The 23,219-nt window shown below is 34.1% G+C and overlaps 4 protein-coding genes and 3 long non-coding RNA genes across 11 annotated transcripts; 2 read left to right on the forward strand and 5 right to left on the reverse strand.

The window, feature by feature from the left end:
* Positions 1-213: 213 nt before the first annotated feature.
* Positions 214-1,572, reverse strand: LOC129287241 (uncharacterized). Its single transcript, XR_008587632.1, has 2 exons — positions 1,375-1,572; positions 214-1,297 (listed from the first exon to the last, which is right to left on the reverse strand). It is a non-coding gene; the product is annotated as an uncharacterized LOC129287241 (long non-coding RNA).
* Positions 1,410-5,384, forward strand: LOC129287240 (uncharacterized). 3 transcript variants are annotated; one of them, XR_008587629.1, is made up of 4 exons: positions 1,410-1,537; positions 2,258-2,356; positions 2,895-3,029; positions 3,585-5,384. It is a non-coding gene; the product is annotated as an uncharacterized LOC129287240 (long non-coding RNA). The 3 variants fall into 3 exon arrangements; XR_008587630.1 differs by having other exon boundaries at positions 2,921-3,029; XR_008587631.1 differs by having other exon boundaries at positions 2,929-3,029.
* On the reverse strand, positions 1,586-2,339 carry LOC129287242 (uncharacterized). The gene is made up of 3 exons (XR_008587633.1): positions 2,149-2,339; positions 1,721-1,907; positions 1,586-1,619 (listed from the first exon to the last, which is right to left on the reverse strand). It is a non-coding gene; the product is annotated as an uncharacterized LOC129287242 (long non-coding RNA).
* LOC129287239 (probable WRKY transcription factor 45) lies at positions 2,373-3,677 on the reverse strand. 2 transcript variants are annotated; one of them, XM_054923432.1, is made up of 4 exons: positions 3,483-3,677; positions 3,115-3,320; positions 2,810-2,993; positions 2,373-2,644 (listed from the first exon to the last, which is right to left on the reverse strand). In XM_054923432.1, the coding sequence occupies exons 1-4, from the start codon at positions 3,539-3,541 to the stop codon at positions 2,386-2,388; spliced, it is 708 nt and encodes a 235-aa protein (XP_054779407.1). In that variant the 5' UTR covers positions 3,542-3,677; the 3' UTR covers positions 2,373-2,385. The 2 variants fall into 2 exon arrangements, with proteins under 2 accessions (XP_054779407.1, XP_054779405.1); XM_054923430.1 differs by having other exon boundaries at positions 3,115-3,323.
* On the reverse strand, positions 4,844-9,372 carry LOC129287238 (probable disease resistance protein At4g27220). The gene is made up of 5 exons (XM_054923429.1): positions 9,236-9,372; positions 5,507-8,470; positions 5,310-5,373; positions 5,112-5,216; positions 4,844-4,975 (listed from the first exon to the last, which is right to left on the reverse strand). Exons 2-5 carry the CDS (start codon positions 7,005-7,007, stop codon positions 4,852-4,854), a joined length of 1,794 nt encoding a protein of 597 aa, XP_054779404.1. The 5' UTR covers positions 7,008-8,470; positions 9,236-9,372; the 3' UTR covers positions 4,844-4,851.
* A 463-nt stretch (positions 9,373-9,835) lies between these two features.
* On the forward strand, positions 9,836-13,708 carry LOC129285386 (probable disease resistance protein At1g61300). Of its 2 annotated transcripts, none has more exons than XM_054921060.1 (2): positions 9,836-9,919; positions 10,496-13,708. In XM_054921060.1, exon 2 carries the CDS (start codon positions 10,513-10,515, stop codon positions 13,063-13,065), a length of 2,553 nt encoding a protein of 850 aa, XP_054777035.1. In that variant the 5' UTR covers positions 9,836-9,919; positions 10,496-10,512; the 3' UTR covers positions 13,066-13,708. The 2 variants fall into 2 exon arrangements, with proteins under 2 accessions (XP_054777035.1, XP_054777036.1); XM_054921061.1 differs by lacking the exon at positions 9,836-9,919 and adding an exon at positions 9,957-10,069.
* Positions 13,709-16,148: 2,440 nt separating this feature from the next.
* Positions 16,149-17,355, reverse strand: LOC129284976 (calmodulin-binding transcription activator 2-like). Its single transcript, XM_054920501.1, has 2 exons — positions 17,228-17,355; positions 16,149-17,035 (listed from the first exon to the last, which is right to left on the reverse strand). Exons 1-2 carry the CDS (start codon positions 17,261-17,263, stop codon positions 16,466-16,468), a joined length of 606 nt encoding a protein of 201 aa, XP_054776476.1. The 5' UTR covers positions 17,264-17,355; the 3' UTR covers positions 16,149-16,465.
* Positions 17,356-23,219: the final 5,864 nt, after the last annotated feature.

Here is a 23,219-nt window from a genome sequence, read left to right on the forward strand (position 1 = left end):
CAACAGTTTAAATAAACTTATTTATTTATTAATTTAAATAAGATATAAATTTAAAAAAATTAATCTAAAATTTTTACAATTCAAATAGTACAGACATTTAATGTCTATATTAATTATAATTGTGGAATTCAAACCCTGTAAAATGACATAAATCTTAGAAAAATGAATCACTATTATGAAAACAAAATATACTTTGCTGATAGAGGCATAAAGTAACACAGCGATAAACTCAGCCAACTTCTATTATCCAACCTATTACAAATTAGTATAGCAAGATAAACAATTCCCCGTAAATTCTAGATTGATTATGAAGACGTGATGTGCAAGAAGGAAAGCAAGAGGATAGGAAAGAAAGATAAAGACTGTGATGTCCCCACCTCCTCAAAAACAGATCAGAATGGAACGGAAGCAAACGATGAAAGAGAGAAGGATCAGAGTGTGATTTAGGGATTTATCAGTACATTGCACAAGACAATGTCCCAGGATTGCCATTCCGTGCACCGTTTGGCCCTCAACGTACGAAAGATGAACCGCTTCCTCTGGATTTAATCTCGCTGAACTAGTGGGGTATAATGTGTGTTCTAGGAATTGGTGACTGTCCAATGTCCAGAAGTGATCTCCTGAATCAACGTCTTGTAAGGAAGACAAAGTACTCGTTGAGCTCATGGCATGTGTACTTCTTGATGGTGACGGAGATCTGCGCTTGTGTTGATTGCCATTACTTCCAGAAGTTGATCTCCTGAATCAACGTCTTGTAAGGAAGACAAAGTACTCGTTGAGCTCATGGCATGTGTACTGCTTGATGGTGACGGAGATCTGCGCTTTTGTTTGATGCCCTTTACTTCCAAGTATTGGACCAAAACTATGTCATTAATATTCAGTTTAAGCATCCAACAGGTTCGCCTCTGAAATTTTTCATTTTCTGCCCATGGGCATAGTAGCAATGTAACACATCATTAGTACTTCCCACCTTCACCTTTTCATGAGCTTCCACCACCATCCTCCCATCTCTTTTCTTCCTCCAATTATGTCCATCCCTTCTAAAGAATCTCAACACCCTCCGATCAAAAAGAAAGAGCGAACCACTTGGGGGCCTGTTTGGAGGCTGTGAAGTGATTTGAAACCTACGATAATTTCGGAGAATTTCACAGATTTCAGAAGGCCTCAGCCACCGATGCTCGGCTTCAAACAGTACTTGCTCAAATCTAATCGAGGACGAGGATCCACAGGCCACACGACAAGGAGCAATTTCATCTTTATAATCATCATGAACGGCAGGCTTCTCAAGATCCACAACCTGAAGTTTTAAGAGATAGAGTGGTCAAAACTCGACCAAGGGTATATGATGGACTGAAAAAATTGCTACTGACTTACATCTTTAGATTTGACATCATCTTATACGCTGGTCGGTGTCTTCTCTCGTAAGTGATTTCAACATCAACAAACGTGGGGACAGGATCTTCCACGACAGGATCTTCAAAAATGAAAATGACTCAAGGTCTGGACTAGAGGCTGACTTGCCCCTTTGTTGTCCTCTGTAAGTGCTTTCAACTATTTTGGGTCTTCATCAGATTTTTCACTTGTATTTAGCAGAGCGATCTTTGCACTTGTAAAAGCGTCTGAGCGTTTACAACACATATATAGTATCAGAAAAATGTTCCCGAGTTGTTGAAGTAATAGAGTTTCAATTTTTTATGGAGAAACTAAAATTGATGGATACCTTAGAGTGAATGGTCCACTGAAAACTTCATCATTACATTTTCTCCATATATAGCCATCATCGAAGACCTCACTCTTTATTTTTTTGGATGATTTACAAAGGATACATATAAATTTGATGCAATGTTTTAGGACCCTCCATCGTGATCGTGAGTTATGCATGTATAGGCACCTGTTGTGACCGCCTGCTGTGATGGTATTTAACAAAGATATAAGTAAGGTAATTTCCATGGGATCATTGATATGAGTTCAGCATATTTGTAATAGCTTCTATGCATTAACACCACTCACTGTTAGCAAAATAATGCATAACTATTGGAAATAATTAAGTTTCTCGTTTTTGTATAGACATAGTATCAACGAAATCATGCAAAATTGTTAAAGTAATTGTGTTATAATTTTATATGGAGAATCGAAATTGGTGGGTACCTTGGGGTGGGTGATCCGTGAATAACTTCTTGTAATGTTTCCACCATCGATAGCCATCATTCTTTTTGTTGTTGTTGCATCAGACATGATGTGTACAAATTTGATGCAGTGTTTGAGGACCCTCCATCGAGATCGGGAGTTACGCATGTATAGGTACCTATTGGGATCAACTATATTTCACCTGTGGTGATGATATTTAAGAAAGATGGTGAGTTAAGGTAATTTTCATGTGGATCATTAGTTTAGCATATTTAATGAAGTAAATGAGGTTATGGCACTCAAAGTATCAGACTTACCTGTAAGGTCGTTCATATCAAATATCCCAAATTGAGTCATTAACTCAAGCTGATTATTCATGAAGGAATCTGTTACACAGGAGGCTTGTGTGAATGTGTGTCTTCTCTCGTGAGTGATTTCAACAATAGTCGGGTCTTCTGTAGGTTGCCGCAGTTGCTTTCTATCAGAGCTATCCCCTTGAACACTTTTGTAATAGTTGCTACACGTTGACACAACACCACACACTTTTAGCGAAATGAATAACTATTAAAGTAATTAAGTTTCTCATTTTGTATAAGACATAGTATCAACAAAATTATGCAAAAATTTTGAAGCAATTACTGAGTCTTAGTTATTTTTATGAAGAATTTAAATTAGTGGGTACCTTGGGGTGGGTGATCCAGGAATAACTTCCTGGTTATATTTCCCCCATCTATAGCCATCAATCTTTATTTTGTTTGCTGTATCAGACAATATGCGTACAAATTTGATGCAGTGTTTCAGGACCCTCCATCGTGATCGTGACTTCTGCTTGCATATGTACCTGTCTTGATCACTAAATATCCCACCTATTGTGATGGTATTAACAAAGGCGGTGAATTAAGGTAATTTCCATGTGGATCGTTGATATGTGTTCAAGATATTTAAAGAAGTGAATGAGGTTATGGCACACATTAGTAGTAAACTTACCTTTATGACTGTTAATATCAATATCAACTCCAAATTGAGTCATTAAGTCAAGCTGAAGCTGATTATTCATAGAGGAATCTGATACACGGGAGGCTTGTGTGAAAGTGTGTGTTCCCTGGGGATTTATTTCAACAATAGTCATGTCTTCTGTAGATTGCAGCAGTCGATTTCTATCAGAGCAACCCCCTTGAGCACGTTTGTAATAGCTTCTACACATTAACACCACACACTTTTAGCGAAATAATGAATAATTATTAGAGTAGTTTTCTCATTTTTGTATAAGACATAGTATTAACAAAATGATGCAAAATGTTGAAGTAATACTTGGGTTTTATTTTTTTTCTATAAAAAATTAAATATGTGGGTACCTTCTAGTGGGTGATCCATGAATAACTTCCTGATTAATATTTCCTCCATCTATAGCCATCTTCTAAGACCTCATACTTTCTTTTGTTGCTGCATCAAACAAGATATGTACAAATTTGATGCAGTGTTTCAGGACCCTCCATCGTGATCGTGAGTTATGCATGTATAGGCACCTGTTATGATCACTTGCTATCCCACTTGCTGTGATGGTATTTAACAAGGTGAAATAAGGTAATTTCCATGGAATCATTGATATGAGTTCAACATATATGTAATAGCTTCTATGCATTAACACGACTCACTATTAGAAAAGTCACGCATGACTATTGAAGTAATTGAGTTTCTTATTTATGTACAAGACATGGTATCAACGAAACGATGCAAAATTGTTAAAAGTAAAGTAATTGTTATAATTTTTATATGGAGAATTGAAATTGGTTGGTACCTTGGGTGGGTGATCCATGAATAACTTCCGGGTTATATTTCCTCCATCTATAGCCATCATTCTTTTTGTTGTTGTTGCCTTAGACAAGATGCGAACAAATTTGATGCAGTGTTTCAGGACCCTCCATCGTGATCGGGAGTTACACATGTATTGGTACCTATTGGGTTCAACCACTATCCCACCTTTGTGATGATTATTCATGAAGGAATCTGTTACGTTGGAGGCTTGTGTGAATGTGTGTCTTCCCTGGGGAGTGATTTCAACAATAGTCAGGTCTTCTGCAGGTTGCTGTAGTCGCTTTCTATCAGAGCAACCCCCTTGAACACGTTTGTAATTGCTTCTACACATTAACCCCACACATTTTAGCAAAATAATGAATAATGAATAATTATTAGAGTAATTTTCTCATTTTTGTATAAGACATAGTATAAACAAAATGTTGCAAAATTGTTGAAGTAATAATTGAGTTTTATTTTTCCCCCCTATAGAGAATTAAATATGTGGGTACCTTTGAGTAGGTGATCCCCGAATGACTTCCTGATTATATTTCCTCCATCTATAGCCATCATCTAAGACCTCATACTTTCCTTTGTTTGCTGCATCAGACAAGATGCGTACAAATTTCATGCAGTGTCTCAGGACCCTCCATCGTGATCGTGACTTGGCTTGCGTATGTACCTGTTTTGATCGCCCAATGTCCCACCTGTTGTGATGGTATTTCAAATGACGGTGAGTTAAGTAATTGCCATGTGAATCATTGATACGTGTTCGAGATATTTAAAGAAGTAAATAGATTATGACGCAGAAGCAATGACCATCAATAAAATAAAAATCCAATACCGTTTAAGACTTACCTATACAGTCTTTATTATCAACTTCCCCAAATTGAGCCGTTAAGTCAAGTTGATTATTCATGGAGGAATCTGTTACGCGAGAGGCTTGTGGGCAAGTGTGTCTTCCCTCATAAGTGATTCCAACAGTAGTCGGGTCTTCTGTAGATTGCTGCAGTTGCTTTCTGGCAGAGCAACCCCCTGAACACATTTGTAATATCTTCTAGGCATTAAGACCCACACTGTTAGCCAAATAAAATCCATAACTTATGAAGTAGTTAAGTTTCTCTGTATTTTTTTTCCTCCGGTTTTTTTTTTTTTTTACTCCCTTGTATTACTATTTTAAGTAGGTCTACCTTGGATTTTTGGATCCAACCGATGCTTTCTGTTTCCTCCAATTGTACCCATCATATAAAGTATCTTGACCTTCATATATTCTTTTAGACACTGAAAAAGTCATTCTGTAATACAAGAATTCATCTTAGAAAAATGCATCACAATTTTCGTATAAGCTTCTGAATAGAAATAAATAAAATATAGTTGTGCATATATACCTGCTCATTCTATCGGCATCTTTCTTTGTGTCCGCATGTGAAGGTTGTAACGGCGTCTTATGTGCTGTGATAGACAATAACAAGGGAATTAAGGGAAATAGGAATGCTATAGGTATAATATCAGCTTATTAAAGGAAGTAAAATAGGTCATGTCATTCACAACGAGAAAATTAAAAAAAAAAAAAAAACAGAATTACCTGCATCATCATCAATGTCATCATCATCTGTCCCAAATTGAGTAGTTATGTCAACCTGATTATCAATTGAGGAAAAGATGCAATCAAACTTGGATGGCTGGTATGATATTCCCCATTCTTCTTTGCTCCATTGCAGTGCGTCCCACCACTTGGTTTCTCCCTTAATGAGCTTCAGATTTTGGCTCGACAGTTCCATCTTAGAAAGGCTTTGGAGCTTTGGGCAATCATAAATTGCCATTTTTTCCAAATTTAGACCTATGTAACATCCATTGGAAATGGTGAGCAACTCAGGAAGATGGAGAAGCATTATCTTGCTCAGTTTAGGGAGGAAAATCTGTCCTGTATATCTAAATGATCCATCACTTATCAAGGTGGTTACTTTGGGACAATCCTTAACTATAACCTCCTTTAAAAGTGAAAGATTTCGCAAAAAGTCCATGGTGAAGACAACTTTTAACTCAGGGCAATTTTGCAGTACTAAAGACTTCAGCATACCCAAAAAGCAGCGAGGTGGCGTTGGCCCTTCCCATATGCTTCTTAAACTCTTCATGTACGATATGCGTAAGTATAGCAAATGTGAGAGAGTATGATTACCATTATTCGGTTGTCTTCCATCAACAACTGTTTGCATTTCTCTGCATTCTGCCAACATACATACACGCAACTGTTCTAAATTCATCATCGTAAATTCCGATAGATTCTGGATTGTCTTATGTCTCTCCAGAAATAAGGCCTTGCTGTGCCTAACAAGCCCTTTAATTTCATAAGGAACATCACCACCATTCACAAACTTCAAGCTACAGCCACTCTGTTTAAATTTTGCCTCACATGTGGATGGTGTGCTTGATATGATCCTTTGCACATGCCTACCAACAATAAATCTAAAATCAACCTCATAGACACGGTCAGTTATGAACTTCAAAAGTTCCAGATGTGGGATATATAAGCTAAGAGTCAGCAAATGCTCTAATCCCAATATTTCTGGAAGAATATCTTGTACATTCTCATACCACCGCTCATCATCAGGGTTTACATCAATACTTAAATGTTTCAACCCCTTAAGTTTTGAGATTACCTCGGATGGAATAATTGTTGATTGTGTATATTGCTTGTTTTTCTTGCCACGATACTCATAGAAACAAATGAACAGGCTTCGAAGATTCGTCAACTCTTGCATCTCTTTTGGCATATGGGTGATTTGAGTTCCATCAAGATCAAGCTTCTCAAGTTTCTTCAATTTCCCAATCTTTGGTGATAATTTCATGAAGCATTCACAACCTTTCATATATAGTTCAATGAGCTGCTCCAACTCAAATAGAGAGTCTGGTAGTTCTCGTACACTAGTGTAAGATAAGTCCAAGATGCAAAGTAAGGGTATTTTAAAGAAAAACATATCTGGCATTCTTGTTAAATCAGCATTTCCTTGCAACAATAACACTTTGAGTTCAGGGCTGTTTGGTGACAAAGGTAGCTCAGATAGTTTATTGTTTGCAAGCTCCATATGTACAACACTATGCCATAGCTTATCCTTTGCGGCTCAATCAACCCCAACCCTGATTTTTTCATGAACAAAGGGTTTAGGTTGTTCAACAAGTGCAAAATAGCATGTGTTTCCTCCGGCAATTGGACATCCATATTCGTATGATCTTGGATTAAGATAGAGCGTTCGACAAGCTCTCTCAAGTTACGTATAGCTTCTTGATCATCCGTTAACTGATAAGAAATCCAATGATGAATCAATTCATCTGAGAACTTCCCAGTTTTGATATCTGGGATGAACAAGCAACTCATCAGGCAATGCTTTAGCATTTGATTCATATCATTCCAGATGAAGTTTATGAATGTAGTAACCATAACTTTGCTTACCCCCTGAATACATATACCAGGATTAAGGGAACGCAATTTGCGGAGTGCAAGTTCCCAAAGCTTGACATCTTCCTCTTTCTTCAACGACTTTGCCACAAGGACAGTGGCCAAAAGATGGCCACCACATTCTTGAACTATACGCACTGCAATTTTCTGGATGGCACTGGATGAAAAAACTAGCTTATTGCATACATTTTGACAGAAGACCTTCCATGGCAGCAAATGATCCTTTGTTCTGATTGTCAGATCCATTGCACCTGGTTTTTCATCATTTGCCTGCTTTTGAAATTCAGTTGTGACCAGCACCATAACTGGCATACACATGCCTGCAGGCAAACTCACTTTCTGCAGATCTATAGCCTTCTGACCATCCCCATCCAACAAAATCACCACATATTTTTCGTAGATCATACTTGGGAGAGTAGTCTCCCTGGACTTCAGAAGCTGAAGCTGTTGGCATATATGTCGTCCAACAAGGACCTCTACTTTTTGTTCTTGGCTTTTATGCAATGACACATCAACCCACAAGACTCCATGAAAGACTTCATTAAAACGAGGCATTTTCTCCATATCCTTTAGGACTACTTTCATTTTTCTTAAAACTTCTCTTCGTTCAGGATTATTTCTGGTACAAAACATGACACGGTGAATGTTGAGTGCATGATCATCCCCAGAAAGTAAGATTTGAACCAATTGATTTATAGCAAGATCAGCAGCTAAATTGAGAATAGCATCTGGTATCTTATTATGATCAAACATGGAACTACCACCCGCTTTTGTCTCATTCTCCATCATCATTTCTATTGGTACAAGTCCTTCCAAATAATGAAGCGGGTCCTTCTGGATTAGACTGTATTTTTCTGCTACTGAATCATGAGCGTTTGAAAGTCGATGAATCCAAGTCTCAAGTTTGCTATCATGCACTGTTCTCATAGGATAACTCAACCAGAGGCTGACGACATCTCTTATTCTGTCTAGCCTCAACAGTGGTTTCTTCTGCTCCCTCATGAAATTTGAATGCTTTCTGGGCAATGTAGGTGATTTGATGATGCCGTAGGACATCTCCATCGGACCCCAAAAATGAACTGTTGTGTTTTCCTGCGAAATGATTCCATTGATTATAACTCCCAAGGAATGTTTTTGAAGAACAAACCCAATATTTTTGTCAAATTTCTTACTGCACAGAATATCTTATAAGAACAAGGACCGAATAATTTTTCAAGTCTCTTCAGGTTTCTGGTTCCCACCCGTAACTATCTCGTCGGAATTAAGCATATGTGATTAAGTTATTAACTTTGTCTTAAAAAAAAAAAAAACTCTCACTTTTACCCATGTTTAAACGAAAAAAAAATTCAAAATTATATTACATTCTCTCTTAATGTGTTTAAATAGAGATAATATATGAAAAATGTAATTAATACCTGATGATATTTTGTTTTTCATTATAAAGAAAACATGCTTCCTTAGAGCTTCATTTTTTTTGCTATTATTAAAAATCAATTTTCACTAGTGCCATTAACCTTTTCCTGATCCATGCATACAACGCAGTTCTACAAATTAGTGGACAAATTCACAAAAATGAAGTGCGTGTTTGAAGTCTCTTTATTGTCAAGGATAAAATGTAAGATCTAAACACTTAATTATTTTTTTATTTTTTATTTTTTGCCAACAGAACTGATTGAGAAAACACGCCTAAAAAGAGAGAGGGGCAAGTCAAATATAAATGACATCAATTTTTTGTGAATTATTGATATATATATATATATATATATTTCTTTTAATTGTTATTAGAAATCATAAATGAAGCATGAAAGTTAAAAGTGAAGAAAAATAAGAGAAATATGGATAAAGACAAACTCAAACCAGGTAACAGGCAGCGATGATGAGACGAGGTGTATGTTGGCTCGAGTCGATGAAGCCCAAGACTCCGCCAGTTGAGTCGAGATCTAGTGATCAGAGGACTCGCCCTCTGCAGCCACCTCAAAGCACTTGCGTTCCACCCTTCTTATTCTAAATTTCAGTGCTTGCTAATGCTCGGTTAGAGATGTGTCATTACTCATAATTATTAGGAAAAGCATTATAAAATCCCTTATAAACATTTTAATACCTAAAAGTCCCATCAATTATTAAAAATAATTTTTTTATTCTCATTAAGAGAGGTGAAAAATTGTTAAATTTTAAGATGAATTTAATATATTTTTTTATTATAGTAAAACATGACTTAGAATAATTTATATGGGACTTTACATTAATTCTCCCTTAATTGTTTAATTATTTATGAAATGGCCTACTATACGAGATCCCAACCCTATCATCCCAAGTCCAAGGTCCAAACCCATCCGTAAGTGATCATGTTTTTGTTGCATTTTACATTTCGTGATACGGCGGCGTTTCATTGTTAGGCTGACTTCCTTGCTGTTTCGTGCGTTGACCCAAAATTTATGCTTGTCTTTTCTTGATCTACCCGAGTTGTGAATTGTGATCGCTCAGAATCACTATCTATCTCAAACCGGTGGATTTCATCATTTCATCTGTGGTCCAAACCAGGTATAATTACTCTTTACTCTTTATTTTCTTCATAAGATTTTAATTAAAGCATTTCCTTGATTTTCTTTGTTGGCCCTCTTCTATTTTTCCGTTTGAAATTGATTTAGGAGCTTGATTTCTACTAAGATGAACAACTCTGAAACTCCCCTGGTCAGACTCTTGTCCTCCACTAGCTGGAAATATGATCACTAGAATGCTTGCGTTGAAATTGTAATTTTTTGTCTGTCTTGCATATTCCAATATGATTCCTTTCCTTATAACCCCGAAATTTCTGTTTTATTGAATGGATTCCTATAACATTCGTCGATAGTATTTGTGAAGCTCGTAGATTGATTATATTTTTTATGCAAGAAAAAAACAGTTATAGAAATTTAGAAGTAACTGTTCGGTATCGTATTATACTATTTGTGTGTATTTGGGTTGAGGCGCGCACACATATTCCGTGCGTGCATATGCGTGTACAAACACATCACAGTGAAATGAAATGAATAAGTAACATGTTTTGATCTTGTGTAGAATTCGATATACCACACGTATCTTCGTTAACATCTTCTGTTGAATCACTAATCATTCTAGGAATTTGAAGTTTCGCCATGAATGGGATCAGAAACACTGTCTCTGCTGTTGGAGAGATAGCAGGCGAGCTGGTCAAGCAGGTTGGATGGCAGGTTTCAACAGAAACAGTGACAGACACGCTTCGGGCTTTTGCTGATTTGGAAGAGAAATATGAAGACTTAAAGCGAGAAAAGCTGTTGCTACGCGTCCTGAGAAATGATATAGAGAGTGAAGTTCAGAGAAGTAGAGAGAAAGCTACCACAAGTTCTTACAGCTTATGGATCACTGAGGCATCAGAGGTTGATGAAGAAGTGAATGATTTGTTGACCAAGTATGAAGAAATGAAAACTTCAAACCGATTTTGGCTACGACCAAGTCTGTCTTCAGAGATGGAAAAAATGATTGTTGCAATTAAGCAACTAGTTAAAAAGAAAAGTTCTATGGTTTTTCAAGTTGACAAGCCTCCAGAGCGTGTCTTAAAAATTTTAAACGCTCCTCATATTGTAGGTTATCCTACCCTACAAGGTGCACTAGAAAAAGTTCTGGAGTTGGTCAAAAATAGTAAAATAAAAGCCATTGGAGTTCATGGGTTGAAAGGGGTGGGGAAAACAGCAATAATGCACAATTTGAACAATCATGAAGAGGTTGCCAAGTTGTTTGATATTGTCATTTTTGTGAGAGTCTCGGATGATGAGACTCATCTTGAACTCCAACAAAAAATTGCAAGGCGATTGAAGGTGGACATCAAAGGGATCGATGACCCTGAAGATATTGCTCGAAAAATCCATGAAGATCTGAAGAATAAGAAGTATTTGTTGATTTTGGATGGAGTAGTGGACTCTATTGATTTGAGTCAGCTGGGAATGCCAAACAATGACATTTATAGTAAGGTTGTGGTAACTGCTCAACATCAACAAGTTTGTACCTTGAATGAAGCAGACAGGTTGATCAAAGTTGAGCCATTATCTCGTGCTGAGGCATGGAAGATGTTTCGAGATACTGTTGGTCCTATAATTGACCGGCCAGACATTCCAGAGATTGCTCAACGTGTATGTGACAAGTGTTCTTGTCTTCCACTACTAATACATAAGATAGCACGTTCTTTCAAATTGAAAGGGAGTGCTTCAAGTTGGAGGGCAGGGCTGGAAGATCTCGAAGAACGATGGCCAGATTATGAAAATGAAGGTGTGAATGAGTTGTACTCATTCCTGACATTCTGCTATGATGAGTTGAAAGATGAAAAGAAACAGAAATGCTTTCTGTATGCTTCATTGTACCCGGCTGATAGCCAGGTTTACAGTGATTATTTGGTGGAATGCTTGGCGGCTCAGGACTTCCTTGGTGATGTCAATGGTATAAGAAAGTACCAAAATGCACGTGATCGTGGTTATGCAATACTAGAGCACCTCGCTAATGTCTCATTACTAGAAAAAGGAAAACAAATGATATATGTCAGCATGAATGGTTGTATGAAACAACTTGCATCATATATATCTTCTAAATATCCTGAGTGTAGTACTTATGTCCATGCTAGAGAGGAACTTGGGGATCCTGAAACATCAAAATCTTGGCAAAATGCTAAGTGGGTATCTTTGATTGACAGCAATTTGCAAGCTTTACCAATAGACCAAGATTGCAGTAAGCTCAAGACGTTATTGTTGCAGAAGAATCCAGAGTTATCTACAATTCCTAGAACATTTTTCAAGAAGCATATGAGAAATCTGCTGGTGTTAGATTTGTATGGTACTGGAATTAAAAGTCTTCCATCATCTGTATCGAAGCTGACTGGTCTAAGAGGACTGTATCTTAATGATTGTAAGCATCTGACATTGTTGAATTGTGGATTAAGATCACTTGAACGGCTTGAATTCCTTGACATTCGCGGAACCAAAGTGGCCTTCTTATCATCTGATATTGGATACTTGACCAATTTAAGGTGCTTGCGAATCCCATACATTAAAATTGTAGATCAAAGTGAAGATCCCGCTGTCAATGCTGATTATGGTGCGCTCTCAAGGCTTCAAAAATTAGAAGAATTGATAATTGAAGTGGTTTCCTACCAGGAATGGTGTAATGATGCTGCGAATGTGATGCAGCAGTTGGCTTCTCTGGAAAATCTAACCAACCTCAGGTTCAGTTTTCCCACTTCAAATATTCTTGAAAATCTTCTAACAAGGAGATCTGGAAAGCAATTCAGTTCATTCCGATTCTTCATCGGATGTCAAAACTCTAAGCGTCCTTCAATTCTTGAATCTTTTGAGTACAGAATTTCCAAATATTTAAGATACAACAATGGCGGCTGCGAGGACACTCCTGCAATTAGTGTTATACTTCCCCAAACTGATGCATTAGAATTGATCAACTGTAACCACATCAGAGACCTGTCAAACCTTGGAGCAGAAAGCTTGAAGCGTATACGTGGTATTCTGATTGAGAAATGCATTGAAATTCATACCCTTTTACCAGGAATTGTGAATGGCACAAGACATGTAAGCATCCTTCCAAATCTTGAGCAACTGCACCTGATAAATTTGCCCAGGTTGAGTTGTGTTTTGGAGGTCCCTTGCATCAGGAATCCCTTTCCAAACTAAGGGCTTTAACATTGAAAGATTGCTCATCTTTGAAATACATTTTTGGTGATGGAGCTATTCAACATTTCTCAGAACTTCATATCCTAGAAGTTCAAAACTGTTCAGATTTTGAAGAACTCGTTGCAGCGGCTGATCTTGGCAGCGTCATGCTTCCCAAATTAGAGGTTTTAGTGCTGGCAAATTTGCCAAGATTCAGATCTGTGTGCATAGATCAGACATTGCCGTGGTCCTCACTGGAGGTCCTTAAAATACATAAATGCTCAAAATTGAGATCATTGCCTTTTAGCAAGGAGAAGGCAACCAACCTGAGATCTATCAAAGGTGAACAAGAATGGTGGGATGAACTGCATTGGACGGACAAAGAGCATTTTCAACATGCATTTGCAGCCTCAAGTGAGCATTAGTCATTTTTCTTTGTTGTACTTATTGATGTATGAATTGAAAGACTAGTTGTGCCTTTCTCATGGACTATTACATTCCTAGATCCTAGTGTGGTTTGGTACTGCTGTAAACTGTAAGAAGTATATGACTGCTGTAATATGTGTTTTGTTACTTTACCACGACTGTTGTAATTTGTTCTGTATTACTTTAATATTTAAAATGTTGACGATATAGAGCTTGTTGAAAATATCAGTTGATGTTCTACTCTTCTCACTTCAGTTTAACCTCATGGCCATTGGCCAATTTATATCTATTATGATTTTGTCACTTCAAGAATTAAAAATTCAGTCACGTGAAATATGTGCAGTAAATCATAAATAAATTGTCATCTTATACCATATCTGTCAATACTTTTTACACTAGCTTTTAACATGAAAATGTTGTAGTAAACTTCTTTTCATCCACCGAAAGAAGGATGAGCATCGCTTACTTTCTCTAGTGCAAGTTCTTGAGGTTTATCTTTCACATTCTCTAAAAGCCACGGTAGTATGCAGCGAATGTCCCCCTGCTCGGACTTCCAGATCCATTTAAGCTGATGATTCAATATTAAGGTTCTGTTAATTTCAGATTGTTATAACTAAATCAGCATTGGAGAATTATGTGCAAGTGTTGTTCTTTCTAGCAAATCTTTGTTCTCTCTCCTCGAGAAAAAGATAAATCTCTTAGAATGCAGGTGTGCCGATATGAATGAACGTTGAACAAATGACCTGATATCTAATGCCAGGTCCTCAACTTCCTTTCATTTTTAAAGTATCATTGGGCCAAATCTCTTAGAATTCTCTCTCCTTTTGTTCTAATGCAAATAATTCTTAGTCGTTTTCACCAGTCTGCGCGCCTCTCTGATTTTATCTGTGATTTCTTTGAAGTATCATTAGAGGACTGATCCTCAGTCTTGATATATATCATCTTTATTATTTTCAACTGGAACCTTGTCCAGGCTTCCGTCAGGTATTGTTGAGCAATTCGACCATCCTTACAGCATGTGTTTCAACTGAATGATCTTGACGGTGATTCAGCAGTTGATCAAGAAAAAATGGGGGGAAAAAGTAGACACACTTTAAATTAAAGTGAAAATATAATTTCCATCTGTATAGTTTTTCTCAATTTTAATCTAGTGCCTATGATTTAAACAATTTATAATTAAATCCTTTATAATTTTCAAAAAAAATTACTTTAATCTCTACAACTAAAATTATCATAATGTCTTCTTCTTGTTTAACTAAATTAAACATGATCTCGCTACTTTGAATATATGATCTATTTTAATAAACAGAAAAAAGCCCATTCACAAAAAAAAAAAAGGACCTAGCAATACAAATGAAAAAAGATTAATAAAAACTGAGTCTTAATTGCAATCATGTCTTTTCAAAGTACCTGATTGATATTCTTCCTGTTTTGCATCATTCATCATCTGTCATCAAGAAAAATATTTTCTACTAATGAAAATAATCAGCATATTTTCAATTATTTTTATCTTAAAATTTGACCTCAATCTTTTTAAAATATGATAATGCAGTAAAACTTAACAGAAACTTTTATCTTAATAATAAACTTTGTGACTATTAACATTGACTTTTAAAATTATGAGCAAAATACCTATAACATTTTCAAAATGATGTCTCCTGGTTGCTGGATCTGAAAGATTCAATTCATCTTTATCAAATCGGCTTTGTCATTTTAAATATAACTGTCCTCCCTCTTCGTTGTGGAGAATGGATGACAAAGGATGAAGCAAGGCTGATGTTAGGATGTGGTTCTAATATTTTGATTTGAATGAATCTGTATTATCAAAAAACGAAATATGACTTTCGGTAAAAAAAAAAAAAAAGAAATATAACTTGCCGACAAAGCATAAAGTAACAGAGAGATAAAATTGACTCAGCTAACTTTTATTATCCAACTTATTACAAATTAGTGTAGCAAGATTAACAATTCCCTATAAATTCTAGGGACCCATTGATATAAATAATTATGAACAAATTGATTAATATAATTAATTTTTATTATAAATTAATTATATTATAATGTGATCATGTTTAAATATTCTTTTCCTGAAATTGATTTTGACAGAATTAAAAATGTTCAGATGATTTAGTTAAAATTAATTTTAGATATTTAAATTACCATAAATAATATTATCTTTTAAGATATAAATATTAATGTAAGTGTATATAATATTATTAAATTTGTTAAGTTCTATTTAACAAATAAAATATGTATAATAGTAATCTAGTTAATAATTATATAATATTTAACATATATATGATTAATTATGTAAATTGTATTTGAAAATCATATTTAAAATAGAAGAATCTTTTATAAAAATTTAAAATTACATTATATTATAATATTGATAAGATTTTTTATCCATATCAATCTTCATCACAATCTGCTATATATGTTTTGATTTTAAGATCCCATATTTTTTTTTTCTATGTTTATATTTATCATGTTGGTCAAAGTCTTGAAAAATCCTACTTGAATACCATCGTTTTGAGGCAATAAAAAATGCACCATCTTTCGCTAGAGATTAAGGATATCTTTGATATATTTAAAATTATGACAAATAATAATGGAATCAAATGCAATAATTGATTATAAAAAATAGTTACAGATTACTTAAGATAAAACAGAGTTCTAGAAGGAAAATCAATTATTTTAAAAAAAAATTGAGGTGTTTTGGCGGGTAGAATTGATTATACTGCCTATCGAAACAGGCACTTGATTGATTATGAAGACGTGATGTGCAAGAAGGATGGAAGGAAGGAAGGATAAGGACTGAGATATCCTGCCTCCTCCATAACAGATCAGGATGGGATGTGATTTAGGTATTTAGCAGTACATTGGCACAAGACACCGTCCCAGGATGCCATGGCGTGCACCGTTTCTCAACGTACGAGAGACAAACCACCGCTTCCTCTGGATTTAATCTCGCTGAACTAGTGGGGTGTAATCTGTTCTAGGAATCTTCTGAATCAACATCATGTAAGGAAGACAAAGTACTCGTTGAGCTCATGGCATATGTACCTCTTGATGGAGATGGAGATCTGAGCTTTTGTTTGATACCCTTTACTTCCAAGTATTGGACCAAAACTATGCTCATAATGTCCTTTTCAAGCATCCAACAGCTTCGCCTCTGAAATTTTTCATTTTCTTCCCCATGGGCATAGTAGCAATACAATTCATCGTCAGTACTTCCCACCTTCACCCTTTCATGAGCTTCCTTCACAGTCTTCCCATCGCTTTTCTTCCTCCAATTATGCCCATCCCTTCTAAAGATTATCAACACCCTCCGATCAAAAAGAAAGAGCGAACCACTTGGGGGCCTGTTCGGAGGCTCTGAAGTGATTGCAAACATACGATAATTTCGGAGAATTTCACAGATTTCAGAAGGCCTCAGCCACCGATGCTGGGCTTCATACCTTAATTGCTCAAAATCTAATCCAGGACGAGGGTCCACAGCCACAGGATTAGGAGCAATTTCATCTTTATAATCATCATGAACAGCAGCCTTCTCAAGATCTACAACCTGAAGTTTAAGAGATAGAGTGGTCAAAACTCAACCAAGGGTATATGACGGACTGAAAAAATTGCTACTGAGGCACTCAGGCCAGGAAAAACAAAAAACAAAAGAATAAAGAATAAAGAAAAGAAAACAATAGAGAGGAAGAGAAATTAATAGGCAAACTAGAAAGAAAGAGAGAAAGAAAAGGTGCCTCACCGAAGTCTCTTTCTTTATTTCCAGGTTCGGCGTCATCTGCCGCTGATGAAGGTATTATTACGGCCTCCTTGTTTCCAGTAAACCGTAGAAGTGTTGTTTGAGTCAAGATTCTTTAATAATTGTAATTGTAATGCATCTTTTAGACTTCAAGAAAATTCACATATTTATATAATTTTTCATAATGAAAAAAAAATAATAAAGTAAAAAGGAAGTAAAAGATGAGATACCGAAGTCTCTCTGTTATTGGATCTGGAGGATCCATTGCCATCTTTTTCATTATTAGAAGCTGAAAATATGTCAGTCTTCTTATCAATATTCTCAACCTGAAATAAGTTGCAAACTCTATTCCCTGAATCTTTCATCATTCGAGGTATTTAATTTTAAGGGAGAATGACAATTGAATTTCAAAACATTGAATTAATAATAAATAAATTCCTGACAAAATTAATTGTGAATATTAATTTAAACAATTATAAAAAAAATTCTATTACAATTTAAGAATTATATTTAATATTTAAATACTTATTTACAATTAAAATTAGTAAATTTATAATTATCTAGATCAATATTTTTAACTATTTTTTAAAAAAAATTGAAAACTTAACTGTCATTAATTTAGAGTTTTGGGACTTAATTATCATTCTCCCTAATTTTAATTAACAAGTAGATATGCTTTTATATATATATATATATATATATATATATCCCGCCACCATCTGTTTTAAATTTCCTTAATCATTTAAAAAAAATTCATGTGATGATAAGATATTTAAGATAAGGCTTCCACTTCTTAAGAAATTTAAAAAAATTGAAGTGCAACATTTTAAAATTTGCTTACAAAAGTGTTACTCAATATAAATCATCAAGATAAAATTTAGAATCTATATCAAATTTAATTTGTGTACAAAAGTAGTAATCAATATCAATAGGGCATCAATATAAATCATCACCATAAAATTTAAAACCCACGATTTATAAAATGCACACTCCACTACACATATTTCAATGTGTAAAAAAACGCATCTAGTTATCGTATAATTTACCGAAGTTGTGCAGTTTTGCACAAGTAAACCCAGAGTAATTAATTGCAAAATGACAATCAGAAACCAAAGATTCTTACCCAAACCTCCTTTTCTTTCGATACCAAAGATTCTTCAACTTCAATTAATGGATCAACGATGTCAGTCTCCTCATTGATAGCAATAAACAATTGATGCAAATAATCTGGACAGCCTTCTTTTCCCCACTATGATTCTTCCCATCTTAGATCGTCCCATCACTCCTTTTCTCCTTTGATGACTGCTAAATTTTTGCTCGGAAATTCCTTAGCTGAAAGAATCTGGAGTTTGGGACAGTCGTAAAATAATATTCTTTCTAAACTTGGCCCAATACACAATCCACTTGAAATGCTAATTAATTCAAGAAGATAAAGAAGTGATACTTTCTTCAAACGAGGAAGGACACTCCCTCCTCTAGATTCAAATGACTCACAACTTATTAAGGTCCTTACTTTTGGGCAATCTTCAACTATTAGCTCCTCCAAGTTTACAAAACTGTCAAGAAAATTCAATGTGAAAATACTCGTTAGCTTAGGCCAATCGTGGAAAGCCACAGTATTTAACTAGCGAAAAGAGGCTTCCGCTTGGCAAATGCTTCTTAAGATTGTTCATACAGAATAAGCACAAGAATCTCCAACACAAATCCGAAGAAACTGAACCTCCCTCATCAATTAATGTTTCCATTTCATTAGATTCTCCCACAATGAATGATTACAAATGAAATAAACACCCCATATCAAATTGAGAAAGATTCTTGATGGTACTATGTCGCTCTAAAAAAAAGAGCCCCACTCCGTTGGATAACCTCAAAAATTTCAGTTGGTATGTCCACACCATTTACAAATCTTAAGCTGCAACTGGTTTGCTTGAGTTTTGGCTCAACTGCAGGTGGTACACATGATATGATTCTCTTCTGGATATGATTACCAGCAACATATCTAAAATTAAAGCACTTTGGGACATACTTCACAAGCTTAACCTGCGAGATATATAAACTCAAAAGAATTCAATTTCTTTAATTTAGAAATGTCGCGTATTATAACTGCAATGCTTTCACCCCACTGCATGTTGCCAGGATTGACATCAATGCTTAAATAAAGCAATATAATTGAGTCAGTTTAGATATCACCCCAGGAGGAACTGGATAATGCAGGCTTTTCGTCATGTCATGACAAGCATAAAAAGATAAGATCAACTTTTTCAACCCTGTCAACTCTCGAATCTGTTCTGGAATACATGTAATTGGAGTACTATCAAGATCAAGAATCCCAAGATTCTTAAGTTGTCCAATTTCTGGTGATAATTAAAGCGCTTGCATCCCTTTAGATGCAATTCTCCAAGCTCCCCTAAACTAAAAAGAGAACTTGGTAACTTCCTGATGCTTGTGTAGGACAAGTCCAGGACATGGAGATGAGGCATGAAAACGGGAAAATAAGGGTGGAATATCCATCAAATTGGCATTGCCTTGTAACAATAGTTGAGTCAATTTTCGTGATAAAAGAGATATAATAAAAATGACACTCTATCAGCATAGGTAATGTTTTCTTCTTTAAAGATTAATCTCTATACTTTGAAAAGAATTAGTTATTCACTTGGGATTGAAGGATACACCTCTGTTTCTATATATATATATATATATATATAAAAAACTATATCACAATTTAAAAAGATCATTTAATAATAATAATTATATTTGAAAATGAAAAAACTTAACTAAAATATTCTTGTATTTAAGAGAAACTAATAATTTTGCTTATAAATAAAAATCTTTATATACTTGTTTAAGAAAATCTGTATACATTAGTTATGTAAAGTATATAACTAATGAGGGGCAGAACCAGGGTGCAAACTGGGGAGGGGGGAATTTATAGAAAAACATCAACATGTACTATATCAATAGCTTTTTATTTTAAAAAAATTAAAATAAGTGATTTCATCAAAATAATTTTATAATTTGAAAATTATAAGATAACAATACTTTAAACATACATAATTATTTTAGTTTAAAAAATAAATATAAAAAATAAATAAAAATATTACATTTTTAATACAGTTTGGTGTATTCACGTGTGTGTGTATAACATATCAATTTAAAAAGATGTGCGATTCCCAAATTTTGTTAAAAAAGACTTACACAATGAAGAGACTAAAGTATAACTATCCTCTAATTTAATATAAGATTTTATTTTGTTTCTTCAATTTTATAAAATATTTTTTATTCCTCTTATCTTAACATTTTTTGTTTGAAATGATGATTTTGTGTCAACCTTTGTTATTTAAAAAAATTAAATTTAATATGTCAACTACTTAAAATTGTTTTATCAGCATTTAAAAATTTAATGTAGGAATTTTTTGTTAATAAAATTAATGGTGTTAAGATTAGAGGACAAAAAAAATACTTTATAAAATTAAATAATTAAAATAAAATTTTATATAAAATTAAAGAACTAGGTATATGTTAACCTATTGAATATAAATATTTAAAAAAATAACTCAAATATTAAGTTTGGCTCCTTTTTCTATCAAAAAGAATAATAAATATAAATCATAAATAACCATGAACCAATAGCAATATATATATATATATATATATATATATTGCATTTATATTTAATTTAGCACGGCAATTTTACAATTCCCACGAAATCACATAAATCTATGTGTGTTAGTATTGGTTGGTTTGTGTGACTGGTTACAAAAAGAATTTTTTATTAATTAAAATTATGTTAAAAAAATCATTTTTCATTACCCTAAAAAAACTAGACCGCTAACAGTTTATGCAGGGGTGGACAGGTTTGGGGAGGACATGGCCCCCCTTGACATACGTCTAGTTCTGCCCTTGTAACTAATGATTTTTTATATATAATGATTTATTAAAATATTTAATTTTTTTTACAAATAAAAATGAAACAAGAAATAATAGTTTCTTTTATATATAAAAACAGAATTTGGTAACAAAAAATTCAAGTATATAAAGATAAAAAAAAATCAATTTACAAACTCCATTGACTTTGATTTGGTAAATGCAAGGAGTTTCACTAATTCAATTCAATGTCATCACTCCCTAGTCGAATTCAAGACATGGGAGATGAAAGCAAATTGCTCTCACCACCAAATCAAAGGTTCACTCGGCGAGTTTCTCGAACTCAAAATTAGGATAGTTGGCTGGTAGTTGCAAAATATATATTTATAGATATTTTCGCAAACCAGGAACAGGGATTAAATTACCCGAATTACAATAAAATATACTGTCTTTTTTTCTTGCAATAAAATGTAATGTTAATGAATGCGTAATTTTTCCGTGTCAACTGAAGAAAAAATATCCAAACTCACTATTATCATTGTTTTCTTATTAATTTTATCTCACTTATCTTGTCATTTTTTTTCAAATATAGTCAACCTAAAAGAACTTATAATAACTATATATATAGATGTATAATAACTTGTACTAAAATACCCTAAAATATTCTCATTACTTTTATGGGGGTATTATCTTGAATGCTCCTTTCCTTCAATAATGAAGGGAAAAAAAACAGAAAAAAAATAATTAAGTAATGCTTCATAAAAATTCTAAAATGAAGATCATTTCAAAAAGTAAAAACACTAAAAAACGACAAACATTTTTAATAAAGAGACCGTATTTAAGATTAAAAAAAATGCTGAATAATTCTCTTAAAATATAATTCTTAAAACTTTCACTACTATAAAATAACCCTATGAAAGCATTTATTTTTGGCCTTCGAGAGCGCTTCAAATTAATAGATATTTTATATGCTTAGTAATATTTATTAAAAAAGAAATTAACAATATTCACTTCACAAGCTAGGAATATGTAACATCCTCAAATTTTAAAACTTGAAATTTAAAGTTTTAACAAGGAAAAAAATAATAAATTTGAGAATTTTCAAACTACTAGTGTTTCTGAACCACTAATGAATTTATTGAACTTTTAGACAGCTTTAGAAGCCGAGTAAGATGGAGTTCAAGGTAACCAGACCCAAGTATAAGGCCCAATTTCACTCAAACCTCATTGTGCCATCCACTGCAGGCAGAGGCATAATGCTTAGTGCTCGGGAGCAATTTGTAAAGTGCTCCCGAAAGGGTAGACTATAGGAGTGCTTCTATAAAAGTGCTTCCGTATAGCTCGAGATAAAGCACTCCCATATAGCTGATAATACAGCATACGGGAGCGCTCAAGCAATAAGCAGTAAGCACTCCTCTTGCCTTTACATATGAGAGCATTCAAGCAAAGAGCACTCTCATGTGTAATTTAAGGGAGTGCTCTTTTGTAGGGAATAGTCTTCTTGTTTTATTTATAAGTCACTTCTAACATATTTTATTAGTATCAAGAAAAATCATAAAACTCATTAACTATGTCTTAAAATTTAATAAATTCTCAACTTTATCCTTATTAAATATACATATTTTAATAGCATATTTTCTCTCTCTAACATTCAATGGAGGGTAAAAGAAAAAATTTATAATGAAAATTTAATGACATGACTTATAAATAGAATCAAAAAAATTATTCTCTCTCTGCTCTATAAATAGAACTAGAGGGAGTACACAATACTATCGACATAATATAGTCAAAACTAAACAAAAATGACCAAAATATTATGAATAAATTATAGAGAGAATGGAAATGAGAAGATGAGGAGGAGGAGGAAAAGAATAGAGGTAATAAAAATGAGGATAACCTCTCTTATAATCTTTTTCATATTTACAATACAAATGACATGCCTCATTTATAGGTATAAACTTATATCAAGGGTTACACAAATGATAATGATAAATAAAGCATAATCAAAACTTATAATGGTAGGAGTTTTATAGGAGAAAATGAAGATGAAGAGACAAGGGAGATGGACATCCACATAATTTTTAATATTCATAACACTCCCCATTAGATGTCTATTATATAAAAATGTGTC

Source organism: Prosopis cineraria, unplaced genomic scaffold, assembly GCF_029017545.1.
Source record: "Prosopis cineraria cultivar Desert tree isolate PC_DT_omini unplaced genomic scaffold, ASM2901754v1 PC11, whole genome shotgun sequence".
NCBI classification, from domain to species: domain Eukaryota; kingdom Viridiplantae; phylum Streptophyta; class Magnoliopsida; order Fabales; family Fabaceae; genus Prosopis; species Prosopis cineraria.

What these genes read in the sequence shown, in the direction of transcription:
- LOC129287239 (XM_054923430.1), bottom strand. Translation starts at nt 3,541, where the DNA reads ATGGCTATAGATGGAGGAAATATTAATCAGGAAGTTATTCATGGATCA. An exon ending in CATGGATCACCCACTAGAAG is followed by an intron (nt 3,324 to 3,482) that starts GTACCCACATAT and finishes GTTAATGTGTAG; the next exon opens with AAGCTATTACAAACGTGCTC. An exon ending in CCTGGATCACCCACCCCAAG is followed by an intron (nt 2,645 to 2,809) that starts GTACCCACTAAT and finishes GTCAACGTGTAG; the next exon opens with CAACTATTACAAAAGTGTTC.
- LOC129287238 (XM_054923429.1), bottom strand. Translation starts at nt 7,007, where the DNA reads ATGGAGCTTGCAAACAATAAACTATCTGAGCTACCTTTGTCACCAAAC. An exon ending in GATGCCGATAGAATGAGCAG is followed by an intron (nt 5,217 to 5,309) that starts GTATATATGCAC and finishes CTTGTATTACAG; the next exon opens with AATGACTTTTTCAGTGTCTA. An exon ending in GTTGGATCCAAAAATCCAAG is followed by an intron (nt 4,976 to 5,111) that starts GTAGACCTACTT and finishes AATGCCTAGAAG; the next exon opens with ATATTACAAATGTGTTCAGG.
- LOC129285386 (XM_054921060.1), top strand. Translation starts at nt 10,513, where the DNA reads ATGAATGGGATCAGAAACACTGTCTCTGCTGTTGGAGAGATAGCAGGC.
- LOC129284976 (XM_054920501.1), bottom strand. Translation starts at nt 17,263, where the DNA reads ATGACGCCGAACCTGGAAATAAAGAAAGAGACTTCG. An exon ending in AAATAAAGAAAGAGACTTCG is followed by an intron (nt 17,036 to 17,227) that starts GTGAGGCACCTT and finishes CTTAAACTTCAG; the next exon opens with GTTGTAGATCTTGAGAAGGC.